The sequence below is a fragment of the Quercus suber genome, unplaced genomic scaffold (genome assembly GCF_002906115.3).
Source record: "Quercus suber isolate HL8 unplaced genomic scaffold, Cork oak 2.0 scaffold_18, whole genome shotgun sequence".
NCBI lineage: Eukaryota > Viridiplantae > Streptophyta > Magnoliopsida > Fagales > Fagaceae > Quercus > Quercus suber.
Genome location: NW_027069483.1, coordinates 2,458,540 through 2,478,860, shown reverse-complemented (window position 1 = coordinate 2,478,860; position 20,321 = coordinate 2,458,540). Strand labels below are relative to the sequence as shown.

Sequence of the window (20,321 nt, the reverse complement as noted above, 5' to 3'; positions counted from 1 at the left end):
ATTTATTTTGAGGAATCAAATTAAATGTCTAAACTTGATTTATATAGATTAATCTCTTACTTTGATGATTGATCGTCAGGAATGTTTTACAATTGTTTAGTTATTTTACAATTATTTAAATTTTAATAGATTTTGTATGACAATTATTGTTGTTTATAATTTTATTATTAATTTCGATTAATAATTTTAGGTTTTTATTTTTTTTTTTTTTAGTCTTGCCCCCTTCAACTGAAATCCTGGCTCCGCCACTGGTTGTAAGTGTTTTACTCTACTTTCAATAACAAGTATTTTTAACTTTCAGTTTAATATACTACTTGTTGCTACTGCCATCTTTGACGGTTATGAGAAAATCATTTTTTGAACCCATCACCTACTTCTTTGCTCAATGGTGCAGCCCCTGTGGTCACCCTTCTCAACGACGATAACTCAGACTCAAACCCTGCTTTGCTCGTGTACTTTACTAGCCCAAGTATCACTGGTGGCACGGCTGGTATGTTATTGACTTCGTGTGTTTTAGTTGCTTGAAGCATAGCATGGAACTCATACTTTTTCATCACCACCGAAGTAGTTCCCACACAAAACAATCCTAGCGCGAAAAAAGAGAGGGCGTAGATGTGAAATATAGGAAGGAAACACAAAAACACATCGTTTTGAGCTGAGCTTACGTCCACAGTCCATCTCAGAAATGCCACATCGGCAATGAAATGTGCATGTGTTAGAACTACACCTGATAAAATGAAAGAGAATAAATGATTATACAAAATACACTGAAAACATAAAAACGTTTGTATTTGGGTAGTGCATATTTGCACACATTGTGTGCAATAAAGATGGACCTGGCCCAAAAGCTTGAGCCTACACTAAAATATGCCTAGTGACTATATTTTTAGTATTTGAATTGTTTATTGTCAAAATACAATAGAGGGTATATGTAGACAATAATTAACACAATGGGTTATTATTATGCTTGAATTAAGGATAATTGATATGTCTTAATTCAAGACATAATAGTCAAGAGTCTTATAACTCAATTGAAATTGTTTGATGTTTTCAACAAAAACTTCTAACTCTCTCATTGTAACTAATGAATTATTAAAAAAATGAAATATATATTAAGTCTTTGTTTTAATATTTATGCTAAAAATAAATAGTAAGTCATAATAAAACATGTGATTGTACTAACAAGACGCACCTTTGCTTGTCCAGTAGTCCCAGAAGAGTACAGTATAGCTGCTGTGTCTGACTGAGCCAGCTTGACTTGTGGCAACTGATATAAATGATCAGAGCTTTCAATCAATTCTTCAATGGACAAGGACGACGAATCCTTGTTCGGTTTTCTTGATGTAAGAATTGTAGGCACCCCAGTTGGGACCAATTTGTGAAGCTCTTCAGGTGCCGAAATTGCTAGCTTGGCGCTTGGGTCACTTACTCGCATGGTTATTTCTGACTTGGTGTTAAGTGGGTTGGCTGTGGTTAATATTGCACCAATTGAGAACACTGCTAGGCATATGGTTGGATACGAGAGCGAGTTTGGTGACAATACAAATACCACATCACCTTTTCGGACCCCATGAGAGTATGGTCAAGCCTTTAGCAAGCGAATGAATTGATCTTTGGATCCATGCATTGGTGACTTACTGATTTGTGGGTGAGTCTATGAGTGCAATTTTTTACTCTGCTAGTGCCTAAGTCCTAACATAATTTAATTTTGTCTTCTATTGGTCAGTTAGGCTAACTGCCTCTGCATGTCTTTACTTCCCCAATTCAAATATCCCACCACGTGGGTGAGTCTATGAGTGCAATTTTTTACTCTGCTAGTGCCTAAGTCCTAACATAATTTAATTTTGTCTTCTATTGGTCAGTTAGGCTAACTGCCTCTGCATGTCTTACTTCCCCAATTCAAATATCCCACCACGGCCCCATGGCCACCATCCACCCCTCACTCAACAGACAAGCCCCATGGCCCACAGTCACAAGAGCCAATCAGATAAATTCACAATACACTAAAAGACAAACTAAGTAACTCACCAATAGATAAGGTCAAAACAGGTGCAAATAAAGTTATAAAGTAAAACTATAAAGTGTAAAGCCAATTGCAGTTCAAAGATAAAGAGAGAGAATTAGATAACGAGAGAAAGAGAGAGCCTCATTTCAATCTTACAGCAAACCCATTAACCCAAAGATGTAAGAGCGAAAAAGAGAGAGAAGTAAATTGTAAAGAACTGAAATACCTTGAGGGAGGCTTGAGGGGTGGCGCCGTGGCAGCACGTCAAGGGGAGGAAGGACTCGAGGCCAAGCATGATCGATCTCCTATTCGATCGGACCGATCTTTGATCTTCGATGCCTGACGTGCTGTGGAGCTTGAGTTTAAGGCCCCAATGCGATGACCGATGTGCTCTGTTGCTCGAGTTTGAGGCGGCGGTGTCGTTGCGCTGATGTGCTAGGTCCGTTGGTCATTGTCGTTGATGAGGTTTTTTTTTTTTTTTTTTTTTTTTTTTTTTAGAAATTTGAATTTTACTCCAACTAATAGTATATTAACACATCTCTTTCACGTTAGATTACATTATCTAGAAATTTGAATTTTGACAAAACCACCGTTAGATTACATTATCTTCATATATTCTCCATACTTGAAAATTTTTGAAGTGATCAAAGATTAATAATTATGTCATCAATCAATTGTTTAAATTTAAATTTTTGTAGTTTAAAATAATGTATAAAAGATAAGTTTATAAATCAAATAGTAAATAACATCTAATTGACATGAAAATTAGCATGAATGTTAAAAACATATAGATTATGGAATTCAACGATGAGATTTTTAAAATATGAATTTTATAATAAGTTATTAAGTGGTATAACATTGCTTAGAGTTATACTAGGTGTAATTTTAAGCAATATTACATCACTCAATATTTTTTAATTGGATGTGAATTTTGACCAATCCACTGTTAAAGTGCATTTTCTTCATATATGATCCATACTTGCAAAATTTTGAGATGATCAAAGATTAATAATTATGTCATCAATCAATTGTTTAAATTCAAGTTTTTATAGTTTAAAATAATGTATAAAAGATGATTTTATAGATTGAATGATAAATAATATCCAATTGACATGAAAATTGGCATGAATGTTAAAAACATATAGATCATGGAATTCAACGGTGGGATTTTCAAAATATGAATTCTATAACAAGTTATTAGGTGGTGTAATATTGTTTAGAGTTATACCAAGTATAATTTGAGCATAACTCATATAGGGTTGGGTTCAAGTTACACTTAGTAAAACTTTAAGTAATGTTACACCACTCAATATTTTTTAATTGGATGCGAATTTTGACAAATCCAATGTAATGACCCCTCATTGTGTAGATATTGTCCGCTTTAAGGCCCATACCCCTTATGGTTTTGTTTTCCTTTAAAATACACAGTAGTGGGGTAAAATGTCTCTACACATTAAAGGGAGGTCACTAAGGCCTTTATAAGCGCATCATCGTGTGCTTCCCTNGGTTTTTTTTTTTTTTTTTTTTTTTTTCATTTTTCTTTAGGTTAGGTTCTGATTTCAGTTTTTGTGTTTTTTTCTTTAGGTTGGGTTTGCTTTACCATTTGTTGTTTAGGATTGATGTTTGACTTTTTTCCCTGGGTGGGCTTGCTTTGTTACAATTTTTTTTTCTTCAGATTTTAGTTCAAAATCTTTTTTGGGCATTTTTTTTTTTTTTTTTGCTTGAAAGTAGAACAAATAATCCACCAAAATTTTATTTTATTGGCATAAAAAAAAAAAAAAAAAACTGAAGGTGTTCCTAATTTTTTTTGAAGGGTAAAATAAATAAAAAAAATTTAAATTATTATATATAATTTTATTTTATTTTCAATTCAGGGTGGTCCTGGGACCACCCTGGCTTGAACGTGGCGCCGCCATTGTATGTAGCAATGTCAAGGTCTGGCCTAGTGGGGATTTTTGTTGTTCACCAAGTTTATGAATGGAATGGTAGATTCCGGCTTGTGGGTCAAACCCACTTTTTGGATAGTGTGGCGGTCCAAGGTTGCCGGAGTCTTCTTTGGTGGTGGTGTTCCATGCTTCTGCTACTGACATTTCTTGAGTGAATTTCCTAAGATACAGGAAATGTGCTTTAGATGAAACTTTGGGTTTGTGTGAGTGTGACATAATAATGTAATTAAAATACACAGTAGTGGGGTAAAATGTCTCTACACATTAAAGGGAGGTCACTAAGGCCTTTATAAGCGCATCATCGTGTGCTTCCCTAGGCGATGTGGGATTCCATGAAATGTAAGACCTTTCTTTTAGGTCACTACAATCCACCCCTTTTATGAATACACGTGTCCTCGTGTGCAGGGCCTACACTTCCAGCTAAGGTGTGGCTCTGATACCATCTATAATGACCTCGCTCCAATTGTGTAGATATTATCCGCTTTAAGGCCTATACCTTTCATGGTTTTGTTCTTCCCCAAAGCACACAATAGTGGGGGGAAAAGGTTTCTACACATTAAAGGGAGGTCACTCCTTATAAGCACATCCTCATATGCTTCCCTAGGCAATGTGAGATTCCATGAAATGTAAGACTCCCATTTTGGGTTACTACATCCACCATATATTATCTTATCTCCATATATTCTCCATATTTGCAAAATTTTGAGGTGATCAAGGATTAATAGTCATGTCATCAATCAATTATTTAAATTCAAGTTTTTGTAATTTAAAATAATGTATAAAAGATGAGTTTATAGATCATGTGGGGGGAAAAGGGCCCAGCCCAACATAATGGGCAGAAAGCCCATAGAAGAGCTATTTTGCGACCGAGAAGAAGGAGATGGAAAGGGCAGGGCCCATCTGGAAGTGGGACCCTTAGAAGGAAGAATTATTACAATCCGAAGAGGATATCTCCTGTCCGAAGAGGTTGTAATCCTCTGACGCAAATATTATAAATCAATTGAGAGTGTAAAAGGCCAAAATGACATTCCGAGGACTCCACCTGATCAAGATAAACTCTGAGTGTACTGGGAAACGATAAGGATGGAGAAATATCTAAATGGAAAGCTGCTACCACCGTATTTAATACTCTGCAGCAACTTTTCTGGCCGCATTTATGTGGAGAAGACCCCTGAACAGTGCATCCTAACCTACCGCCACTCACACAGAGTTAAAAGAAGATGCTTGACGTGACATGTACTTAAGCAAACTCATGGATGAGGAACAAGTGGACGATGGAGATGAAGAGAAGGGTGGCTATAGAAAGGAAGGAGGCTCCTAACGAGATGGGGGAGAGAAAAAAAAGAACAAAAAAGAAAGAGAGAACTTGACTGTAACCCTAAGACCTTTGTTCATCAGATAAATAATAATATAGCTCTTCGAATTTTCAAGCTTTACGTGTAAATTCATGTTGGCTTGTGTTTGAAAGTTGTGATTCGTTGTTGTCAATCCAATACTTAACCTAGCTCTTTCACCCATACTCTACAAATTTATTGTTTTGGACTTGGGCCACAAATCCTAACCCTACAGATCAAATGGTAAATGTTACACCACTCAATATTTTTTAATTAGATGCGGATTTTGATAAATCCACCGTTAGAATACATTATCTTCATACATTCTCCATACTTACAAAATAATGAGGTAATCAAAGATTAATAACCATGTCATTAATTAATTTTTTAAATTCAAGTTTTTGTAGTTTAAAATAATGGGTAAAAGATGAATTTATAAATCGAATGGTAAATAACATCCAATTGACATGGAAATTGGCATGAATGTTAAAAACATATAGATTATAGAATTCAATGGTGGGATTTTCAAAATATGAATTCTATAACAAGTTATTGGGTGGTGTAATATTGCTTAGAATTACATTAGGTGTAACTTGAACCAAACCCATATAAGGTTGGGTTTAAGTTACACATGGTGTAACTTTAAGTAATGTTACACTACTCAATATTTTTTTTAATTAGATGCGATTTTTGACAAATCTACCGTTAGATTACATTATCCTTATATATTCTCTACTTACAAACTTTTGAGGTGATCAAAGATTAATAGTTATGTCATCAATCAATTATTTAAATTCAATTTTTTGTAGTTTAAAATAATGTATAAAAGATGAGTTTATAGATAAAATGGTAAATAATATCCAATTGACATGAAAATTAGCATGAATGTTAAAAACATATAGATCATGGAATTCAATGGTAGGATTTTCAAAATATGAATTTTATAATAAGTTATTAGGTGGTGTAATATTGCTTAGAGTTACACTAGGTGTAACTTTAAGCAATTTAACATCACTCAATATTTTTTAATTGGATGTGAATTTTAACAAATCCACCGTTAGACTGGCATGAATATTAAAAACATGTAGATCATGGAATTCAACAGTAAAATTTTCAAAATATGAATTTTATAACAAATTGTTGAGTGGTATAACATTACTTAGAATTATACCAAAGTGTAACTTAAACCTAACCTCTCTCTCTCTCTCTCTCTATATATATATATATATATTCTTTTAATAGTATGCTTATTACCTAAGACTTATTACTTTGATATTTTTATGCCTCTTTTGGGATTGTAAATTTGTAATTTTTTAATAAAATATTAGTTGTTACATTATTAACAAAAGCCTTATAGTTTAATTGATAATTCTCTAGTCTCCAAGCACACTTGTAGCTTAATTGTTATCTCTCCAAACACAAAGTGTTTAGGAACAAGCAGTATATTTTGGGTCATTTTCATTCTCAAAAAAAAAAAAAAAAAAGAGTAGTATTGTTTTGGCTTTTTTGATGATAAATATTTATAAGAAAATTAATGAAGGCCAGACCAGAAGAGGGCCCTAAACAGTTATATACTCTTCACTTGACAAACCTAGCGGGAAGCTCAAGATGGGTGTGAGTCTGACCTGTTACAAGAGAAAAGACCAATGCATCAGGTTATGGGCTGCTACAATTTCTCAAAGCACCAATTTCTCAAAATTGTTTAAAAACGCTATGTGCCGCTATGCCTTCAAATGATGAGTCCAAATCTTCTGTCCCACTTTTCCTGCTCCACTCTATACTCCACCAATAAATATTTACCATGTGATACTATTAATTAATAACTGTAGGATTAATAAGTCAATAATGATAATATTTAATTAATTAGGTGAACACGTGGTAAATATTTATTAGTGGAGTATTGAGTGGAGCAGGAAAAGTGAGACAGAAGATTTGTACTCAAATGATTAGGTTGATGGTCCATGGAGGAGCGAGAGTATCAATGGGATTCTCCGATGGACTTTAAAACGTCTACCCATTTTATAGTCTGATGATCCCATGAGCTTGCAAACAGGACTGCTCTCTCTCCTCAAGTACCCAAATTAGCTTTTCTCCATGTACAGTTGCAGCGTCAAAATTCAACTTAGACCCAATAAACCAAAAATGGAACTCAACCACCACCATTACCGTAATCATCACCAACCCAACTCTGCAAATCATGGAGTCATCATGCACGCGCCGGAGGCTCCCACACTGGCTTCGTCACTCAAACATTACCCGTGAGTCCGTTCTTAGCGTTTTGTGCTCTAGCTGAGCTTACGCCAGTGATATTCAACATGCCCATGTGCTTTTTTCTCAGATTGAAAAAAAAAAACCCATTACTTATATGTGGAAAAGTATGATCATAGGCTACTCTAAAGCCAAATATTCTCACCGTGGGGTTTTTCTATTTTCGTCAAATGATTCGAGAAAACGCATCGAAATGGAGCCTCGTCTTTGCGCTCAAGGCGTGCGAACATTTTTTGTGTAGTTTTTAGAGGGGGAATCAGTTCATTGTTGGGTTCGGACTTTTGAGGATGGATTTTTTGATAAGGATTTGTTAGGACGAATTGAGTTGAATTTTGCACTTGAAGTGTTTGATCAAAGTTTTGAGAGAGGGTAGTTGCAGGTTAGGTAGGCCATCATTTTCTGGGGAAAGTTTCGGCGGTGTAATAACAGTAAGAAACTCAAAAAACAATGAACGTCCCTTTTGAGAGAGACAGAGAGCGTCATTTTGATCTTGGACAAGCCACCCTTGACGAAGCTGAGTCTGATATTGAAGAGGATTCCATTGTTAATGGGTTTGCTTCTATAACTCTATCCAGATAAGATTTAGCAAGGATTAGAGCCCCTTGGGCCTCATCTTTGATAATCAAAACCTTGGGCAGAAGTGTGGGGTTCATGTTCCTGTCTTCAAAGATTAGAGTAATGTGGAATCCTTCAGGTAGGCTAGACTGCATAGATTTGGGTCATGATTTTTTTTCTCATTAAATTTGAGCTTCAAGAAGATGTTGATAAGGTGCTAAAAGGGGTTCCATGGTTTGTGAGTCAGCACTTCCTATCTATTCGTCAATGGGAGCCTTATTTTAAGGCTTCAGCTGCCACTTTCTCAAGTGTCGCAGTTTGGATTCGTCTCCCTGAATTGCCAATTGAGTATTAGTATTACGAGCCTGAGGCTTTGAAAGAGATTGGAGGGGCCATAGGTCATGTTTTATGTATTGACGCTCGTACTGTTAATGGACCTCGGAGGAGATTTGCCAGGTTATGCGTCCAAGTGAATCTGGAGCAACCGTTGATCAAAACGATTATGATAGGAAAGTTTGCTCAATCAGTTATGTATGAAGGCTTAATGCTCTATGCTTCTCCTGTGGCAGAGTCGGGCATAAAAAGGACGTGTGTTCCCTATCTAATCAGGGCACCTCCTTCGCCTCCTACCCAGAAAATACACCCTCTCAGGTTGACTCAGTGGCAGTGCCATCAGTGGATCAACAGGGTGATCAAAAGGAGTATGAACCTTACGGCAGTGGATGGTTGCCATGCGGTGTAAGAAACCCCGAAAGCTTAGTCCAAAGGTTCAACTAGGAGGGAAAATTCGAGTTACTGATGTTCAGGTAACAACCTCATCTGAGGGTGTTGAGGCTTCTACAAAAGAATGGGTAGCGGTTGCTTGGCAAAAACCACCTCCTGGTTGGGTAAAACTTAATACGGATGGATCTTCTATTGGGAATCCATGGTGGAGTGGGTCTTCTGAGAGGTGCTGAGGGAAGATGGATCATAGGCTTTGCTAGAAATTATGGGAATCTAAACAGTATAATGGCTGAGCTATGGGCCCTTAGAGATGGTTTACTTCTAGCTAAAGACCAGGAAATTGAAAACTTGATAGTGGAAATTGATGCTTTAGCTGTTGTTCATCTTATGCACAACTCCACTGTTAATCATTCACTTGAGCCTTTGCTCACTGATTGCAGGAACCTTTTGAAGACTTTTTCCAATATGCGAATTGAGCATACTTTTCGGGAAGCCAACCGTTGTGCTGATGCAATGTCTAAGCTTGGGAACAGTAGTGATGTTGTTTATGGTTTATTCCAATCTCCACCATCCGTGGTGGAGCAACTAGTAACCCTTGATAAGAAGGGAGTAGCTTGTAATAGACTTGTGTCTCTTAATTAATGTTATGCTTCTATTTCACCAAAAAAATGAAGTTTTGAGAGAGATGTTACTTAGACCTCGATGATGGATGGATATATGGTGCATGGTTCTGCGGAGAAGGCTTTGGAATTGTTTAATCCGATGTTATTGAGTGATGTTGAGCCAAATGAGGTTACTATCATTGTCGTTTTTTCGATATGCTAGCTGAAAAAGGATTTAACTATTTGGAAAAGCATCCGTGGGTATATAAAAAGAGGAATGTGAATTATAGACTGAATTTGCAAAATACCATATTATATTTAATTGAATTTGGAAAGCTGGATTATGACCAAAAATCAAAACGGGCAAAAAATTATTTGATGAATGGAAGGTCAAATGATCAGAACCATGATTTATGTTTCCTTCTGCCTGGCTGCAAAACAATACTACCTTAGCTGAAAGCAGGATAGCTATATTCCACTCGTACACTTTTTATTACTGTTATTATTATTGTTATTTTGCTAAACCTTTTTATTACTATTATTTTATATAATTTGGTAGTTATAAATTATAATAAGAAAAGTGCTAAAGATATAAGCTATTTTATAATAATGGAGGAGGATGAATTTAAACCTTAATTCTCCTAATAAAGGGGTGCAGGTCATGCCATTGAGCTATAAAGCTTTTAACAACTTTGATCCGCATTTTTTTAAGTACTTATTTATGAACCCATTTGGCATTATTGTATAAAGTTAAAACTTTTCGCTGAGAGAAATGGCAGCGCATAAAGGTTGAAGCTTGGTGCCTAGAAACTTAATCAGGAAGCAATTCAATTTGTCAGGCCATAGCTATCTTTCAAGCAAATAATATGATCTTAAGCTCAGGCAGATTACAACAGTTGCTATGTGAGGAACCTATGGTGATATTCGGTCATGGTCAACGAGCATTATCTTGGAATTGCTTGCCAACCTTTGACCATTGTTAAGATCTTCTAATGGAGATGACAGAATCATGATACAAGAACATAGTCTATTAATAAATCCTTGGAATCTACAATCTGTTCGTTGTTTTTGTTTTTTTTTTTTGTTTTGTTTTTTTTTTTTTTTTCCATATTTGTTCCTTGTGTATGTAACAGTACTAACTAATTCTTACATCTTCTAAAGAAAAAAAAAAAAAAAACTAATTCATACATATTCTAGGATTTCATTACTAATATCTTGGTAGAATTTCGTTGATTGACCTAATGTAGGCCGAACAAGTTTCACTGAAGGAATAACAATTCATATTAATAAGTTGTGGTGTCTACGTATTTAATTTGGAAGATCTCTGATACATCTTGGTCCTCTGCATGTTATGCTTTAATTTAATTTAATTTTATTTTATTAAAAATTTTATAGGTTAGGCACTGGTTCTTAATTTGTATTTTCATATAAAATGCATGTCTTTTCTTCCCTACTATAATGGTTGCCGCAAAAACAACAAACAGTCAATCACCATGCAAAAAGCTCAAATCTATCAAATAAATTCAGGAGAAGGGTAATAAAGAATGGTTACCCGAGACTTGGATGCAAATTCAACAAAGAATGGTGAGGATAAACAGAACAAGAGCAGAGAGATGGCAATGTTGTGAAGGAGTACAGAACGAATGAGCTAAGAAAACAAAGGAGATATATATCTATTGGGAAGAATAGGCTAGTATTTTGGTCCTTAAGTATAAAGTTAGGGCTTTTTGAGATTTTCTTAAGAAAGAAATTTTCAGTAACGTTGCTTATTCTAAAATGTGAAAATCTGCAGTTTTAAAAAATCACAATCTCACTAATATCGCATGGGCATACATTTTAAAATATTACGTTTTGGCTAGAATCACACATTTGGTTCCCAAATCATGGGCCAAACAGACACTATATTAAACAATCATGTGCATTACCGATTGGTTCTTACATATTTCGAAATTTCATTACTCATATTAGTTGAATCTCTGTTCATTGACCTGATATGGGCTCTTAAAGGTATAACAATCGTATTAATAACTCGCATGGTATCCACGTATATAATTTGAAAGATCTTTGATACATCATGGTCCTTTGCATGTTGTGCTTTATTTCTCATTAAAAAAAATTCTATAGGTCAGACACTAGTTCTTAATTGCATTTTAATATAAAATGCGTGTATTTTCTTCCTTACTATAATGGTTACTGTAAAATGAGACATGATGTAAATTCTATGCCAAATGGAAGAAAATGGTTATCCTCAATTCCTCATTCTAATTGTCACTTCATATATTATGAATTATGAGTGACTGTCTACTATTTTTCTATGAATCTATTACTTTTTCTCTATTATTTATAATTGATCACATCATAATTATGGCAAAAGTTGTGGTCACATACTTTTTCAACATGCTTATAATGATGTATCACATATTCTTTATACAACCGAGTTAATACTCTCAATCCATCAATTAACCAATGTAATCTCTTAATAATTGCAGTTTATCCTGAACTGTTATAAATTAGAATTATTTGTCACATTTAGGAACCACAAATTAGGCAGGCAAGCGAAAGTTGTTTGAGCTTTATTAATACAAACCATTATACAGTTTGACCTCTGAAGGCCCATCTTCTAGACTGCTGAAAATATCATGGCTGATCAATTTATTTCTTGAAAATCTTATTTAGGTTTGAGCAGCAAAGAAAATAAAAAAGAAGAGAGCAAACTGTTACAATTTGGAGATAAATTGCTGTTTGCTTTGTGAAACCAGGTTCTTTCTCAATATCTTGCCTGAAATTGACCTTGGAATTGCACTAGTGAAACTGACTCTTCTAAGTTTCTTGTATGGGGCCACCTGAAAGTTCCATATACACATAAATTACAAAAGAGTTTAGTGATGGTTACTGAGGAAAGAAGACAGAAGAGCCATGACAAACCTGGTCAGCCACAAATTTAATCACTTGGTCTTCACTGAGCTCAGAACCAATTTCTTTTACCACGTATGCCATAGGTATCTGACCTGCTTCGTCATTTTCCACCCTGCAAAATTTAATATATTTGTTAGAGAAACATAGAGAGAGCTAGAGTGAAAGAGATGTGTTAAAATAACACAAGGTTGTTAAAATAACACACGGTATTACGGCTGCATCGAGAATTGAAGGATGACTCAAAAGTATTGCTTCCAGTTCTGCTGGAGCCACCTGCATGCATACACATTGAGCACCAGTCGAGTAATCAGAATACTATTTGGTATCCTTTCTAGTTGTTTCATTTAGCACCAACCAAGTCAAATTTTGCTTTCCAAAGTAGGAGTAATTGAACCATTAATCCCTTAGTTTGGACTATTAAGTTTTAAAAAAATATACTAAAGCTACTAGTAAATCTTCTCTAAAAAGTTTACAAACTTACATAACATTGAATAGTACGTTGCCATTTCAATAACATAATAAATGAATGTCTAAATTTCTTTTTTTTATAATTGATAACAAGTCAATCTGTGAGACTTATGTAGCAAAATTTATTATATCCTAGTATCACAAATGTTAAAAACTGAATTAGTGCTAAAATTTTAAGGTACCTGATATCCATTATGTTTGATGAGCTCCTTAACCCTATCCACAATGAAAAGAAACCCATCCTCATCAAAATAACAAATATCACCGGTTTTCAACCACCCATCTGAGTCAATTGTTGCTGCAGTAGCTTCCACATTTCCCAAATAACCTTTCATAATAGAAGGGCTCTTCAGCCACACTTCTCCTTCCCTATAAGGTGGCAAGGGCTTTCCTGTTACAGTATCAACCACCTTAGCACAAAAGCTTGGAATCAACATTCCTGATGACCCCGAACGAGCTTTAGCCTCTTTGTGAGTAGGCGAAAACGTTGCTGCTCCACAGATTTCTGTTAGTCCATATACTTGCCTTAGCTCTACCCATGGAAACTTTTTTCTGAACCCATCACCTACTACTTTGCTCAATGGTGCAGCCCCAGAGGTCACCCTTCTCAACGACGATAACTCAGACTCAAACCCTGCTTTGCTCGTGTACTTTACTAGCCCAAGTATCACTGGTGGCACAGCTGGTATGTTATTAACTTTGTGTGTTTTAATTGCTTGAAGCATAGCATGGAACTCATACTTTTTCATAACCACCGTAGTAGTTCCCACACAAAACAATCCTAGCGCGAAAAAAGAAAGGCCGTAGATATGAAATATAGGAAGGAAACACAAAAACACATCGTTTTGAGCTGAGCTTACGTCCACAGTCCATCTCAGAAATGCCACATCGGCGATGAAATGTGCATGTGTTAGAACTACACCTGATTAAATAAAAGAGAATAAATGACTATCATGTGGTTTGGTCCATAGGGAAAAAAACTAAACTACACACAAAAACTAGTGCACACACTGTGTTTTACACAAAATACACTGAAAACATAAAAGCGTTTGTACTTGGGTAGTGCATATTTGCACACATTGTGTGCAATAAAGATGGCCCTGGTACACAAGCTTGAGCCTACACTAAAATATGCTTACCGACCATATTTTTAGTATTTGAATTGTGTGTTGTCAAATTCCAATAGAGGGTATATATACACAATAATTAACTCAATGAGTTATTATTATGCTTGAATTAAGGATAATTGATATGTCTTAATTTAAGGCATATCAAGAGTTTTATAACTCAATTGAAATTGTTTGATGTTTCTAACAAAAACTTTTAACTCTCTCATTGTAACTAATGAATTATTAAAAAAAATGACATGTATATTAAGTCTTTGTTTTAATATTTATGCTAGAAACAAATAGTAAGTCATAATAGAACATGTGATTGTACTAACAAGACTCACTACCTTTGCTTGTCCCAGTAGTCCCAGAAGAGTATAGTATAGCTGCTGTGTCTGACTGAACTAGCTTGACTTGTGGCAACTGATATGAATGATCAGAGCTTTCAATTAATTCTTCAATGGACAAGGACGACGAATCTTTGTTTGGTTTTCTTGATGTTAGAATTGTAGGCACCCCAGTTGGGACCAATTTGTGAAGCTCTTCAGGTGCTGAAATTGCTAGCTTGGCGCCTGAGTCACTTACTTGCTTGGCTATTTCTGACTTTGTGTTAAGTGGGTTGGCTGTGGTTAATATTGCACCAATTGAAAACACTGCAAGGCATATGGTTGGGTACAAGAGCGAGTTTGGTGACAATACAAATACCACATCACCTTTACCGACCCCAAGAGTACGGTACAAGCCTTTAGCAAGTGAACGAATTGATCTTTGGAGCCATGCATAGGTGAACTGCTGATTTGTGGCTGAGTCTATGAGTGCAATTTTTGACTCTGCTTGGTGGGGAGGTGGGAAATGAGATAGCACATACGTAGCAATGTCAAGGTCTGGCCTAGTGGGGATTTTATGTTGGTCACTAAGTTTATTAATCGAATGGTAGATTCCGGTTTGTGGGTCAAACCCACTTTTCGGATAGTGTGGTGGTCCAGGGTTGCCGGAGTCTTCTTTGGTGGTGGTGTTCCATGCTTCTGCTGCTGACATTTCCTGATGAATTTGCTAATAAGATGAAGGAAATGTGCTTTAGATAAAACCTTGGGTTTGTGTGAGTGTGAGTGTTATTGATGTGGGTTAAATATGGTTTGCTATTGGCTTTTGTGTTTGCCAAGCTCCAACATTGGCATTGATTAGAACAAGAATAGGACGATTTGGACCAAGTCATGGTGTCTTGTAAGTAGATAATTCGAATTTGATACCTTAGTTAATCATAGGGATCCGTCTTTTATGTTGTGTTTAATGGTTCAAAATGACAATCACATGTCTTTTCTGTATTGTAATGCTGCCGCTAAATTGAAAGCAAGAACAAATAAAGTGGTGCTTAGATGAGCTGAAAAGGAGAGCAAATAAAGTGGTGATTAGATGAGCTGAAAAGGATGGGAATTAACGTATATATTGAGATCATCTACGTTGGTGGAGATATGTTTTTAGCTATTTGATACTACAAAAAATTACTTTATTTATTTTATTTATTCACTTTACAAAACATTCATTCACTTTACAAAACATTCAGTATAACTAAATCTATTTTAGTTTTCAATATAATAAAATAATATAAACATCATAATAAAATAATATATCTACTACAATAAAAGTATGAATAAACAAATAAAAAATAATATATAAAAAAAGAAAAAAAAGAATAAAATAAGAATAATAATGTGAACGTACCAACAATATATTGCAATGTAAACGCTATATAAAAAAACGAAACAAAAGAAAAAAAAAAAAAAAGAGAAGGAAATGTGAACGTACAAATAAATAATTGTTTCTTTTGACCTTTCATCTGAACGAAGAGGAATAAGGATAAAAGAAAGAATAAAAATAGTAAAATAATTGAAAGTAGTGTGAATACACGAATTAAAAAAAAAAAAAATTTTCTTTTTACCTTTCAGCTATAACGTACCGTCAAAAGTAGCTCTACACTATAGTTATAGAGCCAAAAAAAATATATAGTTTGAACTCCATCATTATAGGGTATATTTTGATAATTTACAGTGCTACAAATAACAATATAACTATTTAACTCCCACCAAGGTGGATTCTCTGATATGTGACATGTCCCTGTGCATCTCACAACTTACAATATTACCGTCAGAGTCGGACAATGTAAGGACAAGAGGCTACTTTGATCTTTTATAATAAAATATTTATAATTATTCCCAAAAATATATCTAGCTCGCCCCAAGAATTTTTTTATTTTTTTATTTTAGGGGAAAGAAATCCGCACAAACTTTATTAAAGAATACTCTTAAGGAATTACATCAATATTGGCATAAAGATGTAATTCTTTATGGTTACTTTTTTAGTTCATAAAGAATTCTTTATAGTTACTTAATTATAGTTCATAAAGAATTACATCAATATTACTTTATAGTTATTTTAAGGAATTCATATTGATGTAATTCTTTATAGTTACTTTATAGTTACTAAAAAAGTAACAATAAAGAATTCTTCCCCAAGAATTTTTTTTTTTTTTTTAAGGAAAGAAATCCGCACAAACTTTTTTTTATATATATATATAAAATACTTGTACTTGTAAATACCTTTTTTGTTGTTTTAACCGTAACTATAAAACAAGTATTTTTAGCCATACATAAATACTGAAAAAACTAAGCTTCACAACGAAAGATAATATAACTTTCTAAAGCAGTCTTGGACCAATAAAAGATAATATTGACAAAACTAAGCTTCACAACAAAAGATAATATAACATCCTAAAGATAATATAACTTTGAAAATTTAGTACAAAATCAATTATATATGATTTCCAAGATTTAAAAGAATGTTGACTTCTATTTTGATAAATGATTAATTAGAAATGTATTGAGTAGCAATAAACTTGAGCCTTTTGTTTTATTTATATTTTGTTAACATTGAATGGATGTTAGTTTTATTTTTATGTATTAATCTAGTTTTAAATCCTAATATACTTTTTTATTCATAAATTCCAAGAAATTTTTTATCCATACATTGTCCTTTCCAAAGCTGAAATTTTGGTTCCAACCCTAATTAATGTTATATAATTACTTGACTAAAAGCCACTCGAGGAGTAAGGATAAAGCGTATTTTGGCATTGTAGTTTCAATTCACAATATGAAACAAAATTATATTTAGCCAACAAAAAAAAAAATGCATGGAACTAAATCATACTTTAGCAAAATCTAATAATATAATATTGATCGAAGAAAATAAAGAAAAGAGATAATAAAACTACGGAATGATGGATAATCAACTTACTTGAAGGCAAACACTTGAATATAAAAAACTTGAGAAATGGTGAGGTACAAGAGAAATGCAGTTGATTGAAGAAGCCAAAGGATTACAATAGAGATGAGAAAAGATTACAGTTTAGAATTTGGAAAGGTTTACAAGTGAAAATGTAAGAGTTAGAGAGAGATGGAGAGCAAGAGAGAGGAGTCTTCAGAAGATTTGAATTCTGCGCTAAAAGCCTTATAGTCGTGACCAGTTTCCCGACAGTACAGCTGTATAATCCAAAAGAAGCTTGCAAATAATTTTCCTGAGGAATCCTTCACATGGCATTTGCAGGGAATCTTTCCTTGAATTATGGCACTTGTCGTCCTTTACCGGGGTTCGAATTGTATCAATCCATCTACAAGTGAGTGGTTTAGATTGGTAGCAAATTGGAAACAACGGTTTTCAATGTTTGGTAAAAGCGTTTGAGTCAGTTTTTAATTTAACTGGTCGTAGATCCACGGGATGCATGTGAATATATAATATTTTGAGTTTTTTTTTTTTAATAGAAACTTGGGGGTGTTTGATTGATTTTTTTTTTTTTTTTTTTTTTTTTGAAGTGGTTAAATTTTTCAAACTTTTGTTATAGTGTGTTATGTTTTCCTTTTCTTTGGGTACAATAAAACTTTTTAAATTTCAAATTAATTATTCAAATTTCTCTCTATTAAGGAGATTATCACAATAAATTTTTTGATAGTACTCAAATAATTGACAGGAACATTCAAATATATAACCATGTAGATTATATTTTGATATAAATTCAAATTCTCACTTTCAAAAAATATATATATATATATATGAATTAACTCAAACTAAAACTATAAAAGGGAAAAAGAGTGCATGTGATGGGAAACTCAAAAAGCACACAACCAAAATATATCAACCGGAAGTAGAATACAACAAACACAAAAAATCATCAATCACAAGGGGGGGGGGGGGGGGGAGGGGGAGAGAGTAATCAATTTTTTCTTCACAAATAAACAAAAATTGGAAGTTTCACCTTGATTAAAATTAGTAAATGAACATATTGGAACCAAAGTATATTATAACATAAAATCATCGTATCAAAGAGGCAATTACTGAAAAACAATAAAGCTGCTAACAAAGGACTTGAGGCTTGTTTTATTTATTTAAAATTTACTTCATTTTCTTAAAAATCAAACAAATAGGAGTATAAGCTTCTCATTTTTTTATTTAATTTTTTTTCTAAAAAAGAAAGGTATATAGGCATGCAAAGTGAAAGAAACCTACTATGCAAGAAACCCTTTGTACAAGCCTAAAACGCGGTTCAGAACTTCTCTTTGCAAAGTGGCATTGTGGGCAACAATTTGCCACTTGCGAATTCAAAGAAAGAGTAGGCTTTATGGTAGAATAGTCAAGACAAAGGAATAGATTGTTAGAATCACTAAGAGCGATGTCATAGCTAAAATGGAAGCAAGGAGCAACTTAAAGAGCACCATCCTCAATGAAGTGATGTTTATCAATTGGAGAATGCTCAAACCTAGTTCTAAAATCTAATTGAACTAATGGGAGATTGTGAAGTGGTAATTTGGCAGGTTTCAATCTGCATAGTCTAAATGGTTGTGGGTTGAGGTTCTGTTATTGATGCAGCAATTAAGAGTCAAAAGTGTTTTAATTAGAATTAAGTTGTATCAATCTAATGTTATCTAGTTAGATAGAATTTAGCCAAGAGTATTGCATCTCAAATGGTTGGCATCTCTTGGTGTGTCCATGACATCCACGGTTCAAATCCTTCCTTCCCGTTATAACTATATTGAAAAAAAAAGTTAGATAGCATTTATATTTTCAATCTGCTCTGCATAAAGTTGGGTTGTTTGAACTGATGATTGCTATTTGCCTTATTTTGGGAATAGCATCTCAGGTTGTGACATTTGTTTTGAGCTAATGAAGTTTTTTCTTAACTATTGAAGAAGAATAAGTGTGAGTCAAATATTTGAATATCTTGTAAATGAACCAATATCAAAATAATGATGGTAAGCTTAGTTTGTTTATCTTCTTGTTTCAAAAAACACAAACAATAATGTATTAGACTCATTTGATGGGTTTTGCATTGCTCTTGCTAAGGACATCATTTGTTGTTGTTGTTGTTGTTGTTGTTAGTGTTTTTTTTTTTTTTAGCCTTTGTTTCATTTATTAAAGGTATGCTTCGTAATTTACTACTGCCCTCTAAGCTTTCCTAATATCATCATTAGAACCAACATATCATGCCTCAAATGATCAATTGAAAATCTCTAGAACAAAGTCACAATTTGGACTCCTCAAATGATCAATTGAAAATCTCTAGAACAAAGACATGACTTAGACTCTAAAGAATAACAAAGAATAGGGGGAAAAAAAACTTATTCTTATAATGTGGCACTAATACTCCAAAACAATTGCCATTGAACTTGTGTATTTATATTACTAACATAAGTCAGCTAAGGTATTATGTGTGGGTTTGTTGCAATACAGTAAATAGATATATCAAGGTCGGCTAGTGCTTGGAGTCCTTATGTGCCCAATACAAAAGGTTAATTGGAATAAAACATCCAAGGTTATGATGAAAAAGGATGAAAAAAATTTCTCTCTTCTCTTAAAGTACTTTAGAAATGTCTTTGGTCACTTAAAAAATCTTCATTGTCAAACTCTCATGTATTTGGGTCAATGTTCCTAAATCCTGCAAGAACCAAATTCCACATTTAACATTACCAGAATTAGATAAAAATTAAACCCCCAATCATATTTTAAGATTTTCTATTTCCTTGTGACACACAAACCCATCAAACTTTTGAGGCAGATTTACTATTGTCTATTGGACTGCAATAAGAAACTTTCTATTTCTTTGTGGCATAATAAGAAACAGTGTGCTGAACATAGTATTGATGACTTTCAGAGCCAAATAGAAATTGAGAAAGATCCCACATAAAAAAAGAGCCATTGAGTTGAAAAATATGAAAGCAATAGTTGGAGTAAAACTGTAACGTATACTCCATTATTGTTTCAAAAATATCAAAATTAAATACATCAAACTTTGGTTTTTTTCTTCTTTTGCTGACATAGAACTAAACAAATGTCAAATTTAAGAAAAC

General features: G+C 33.9%; 2 protein-coding genes and 1 pseudogene across 2 annotated transcripts; 1 reads left to right on the top strand and 2 right to left on the bottom strand.

Moving 5' to 3' along the window:
- Positions 1–350: 350 nt before the first annotated feature.
- On the bottom strand, positions 351–1,670 carry LOC111992075 (probable CoA ligase CCL5; annotated as a pseudogene).
- A 7,341-nt stretch (positions 1,671–9,011) lies between these two features.
- Positions 9,012–9,473, top strand: LOC136062346 (uncharacterized). The gene has a single exon (XM_065761291.1). It carries the CDS (start codon positions 9,012–9,014, stop codon positions 9,471–9,473), a length of 462 nt encoding a protein of 153 aa, XP_065617363.1.
- Positions 9,474–11,983: 2,510 nt separating this feature from the next.
- LOC111992111 (peroxisomal OPC-8:0-CoA ligase 1) lies at positions 11,984–17,414 on the bottom strand. The gene is made up of 6 exons (XM_024023922.2): positions 17,218–17,414; positions 14,274–15,307; positions 13,000–13,739; positions 12,555–12,622; positions 12,359–12,461; positions 11,984–12,276 (listed from the first exon to the last, which is right to left on the bottom strand). The coding sequence occupies exons 2-6, from the start codon at positions 14,962–14,964 to the stop codon at positions 12,151–12,153; spliced, it is 1,728 nt and encodes a 575-aa protein (XP_023879690.1). The 5' UTR covers positions 14,965–15,307; positions 17,218–17,414; the 3' UTR covers positions 11,984–12,150.
- Positions 17,415–20,321: the final 2,907 nt, after the last annotated feature.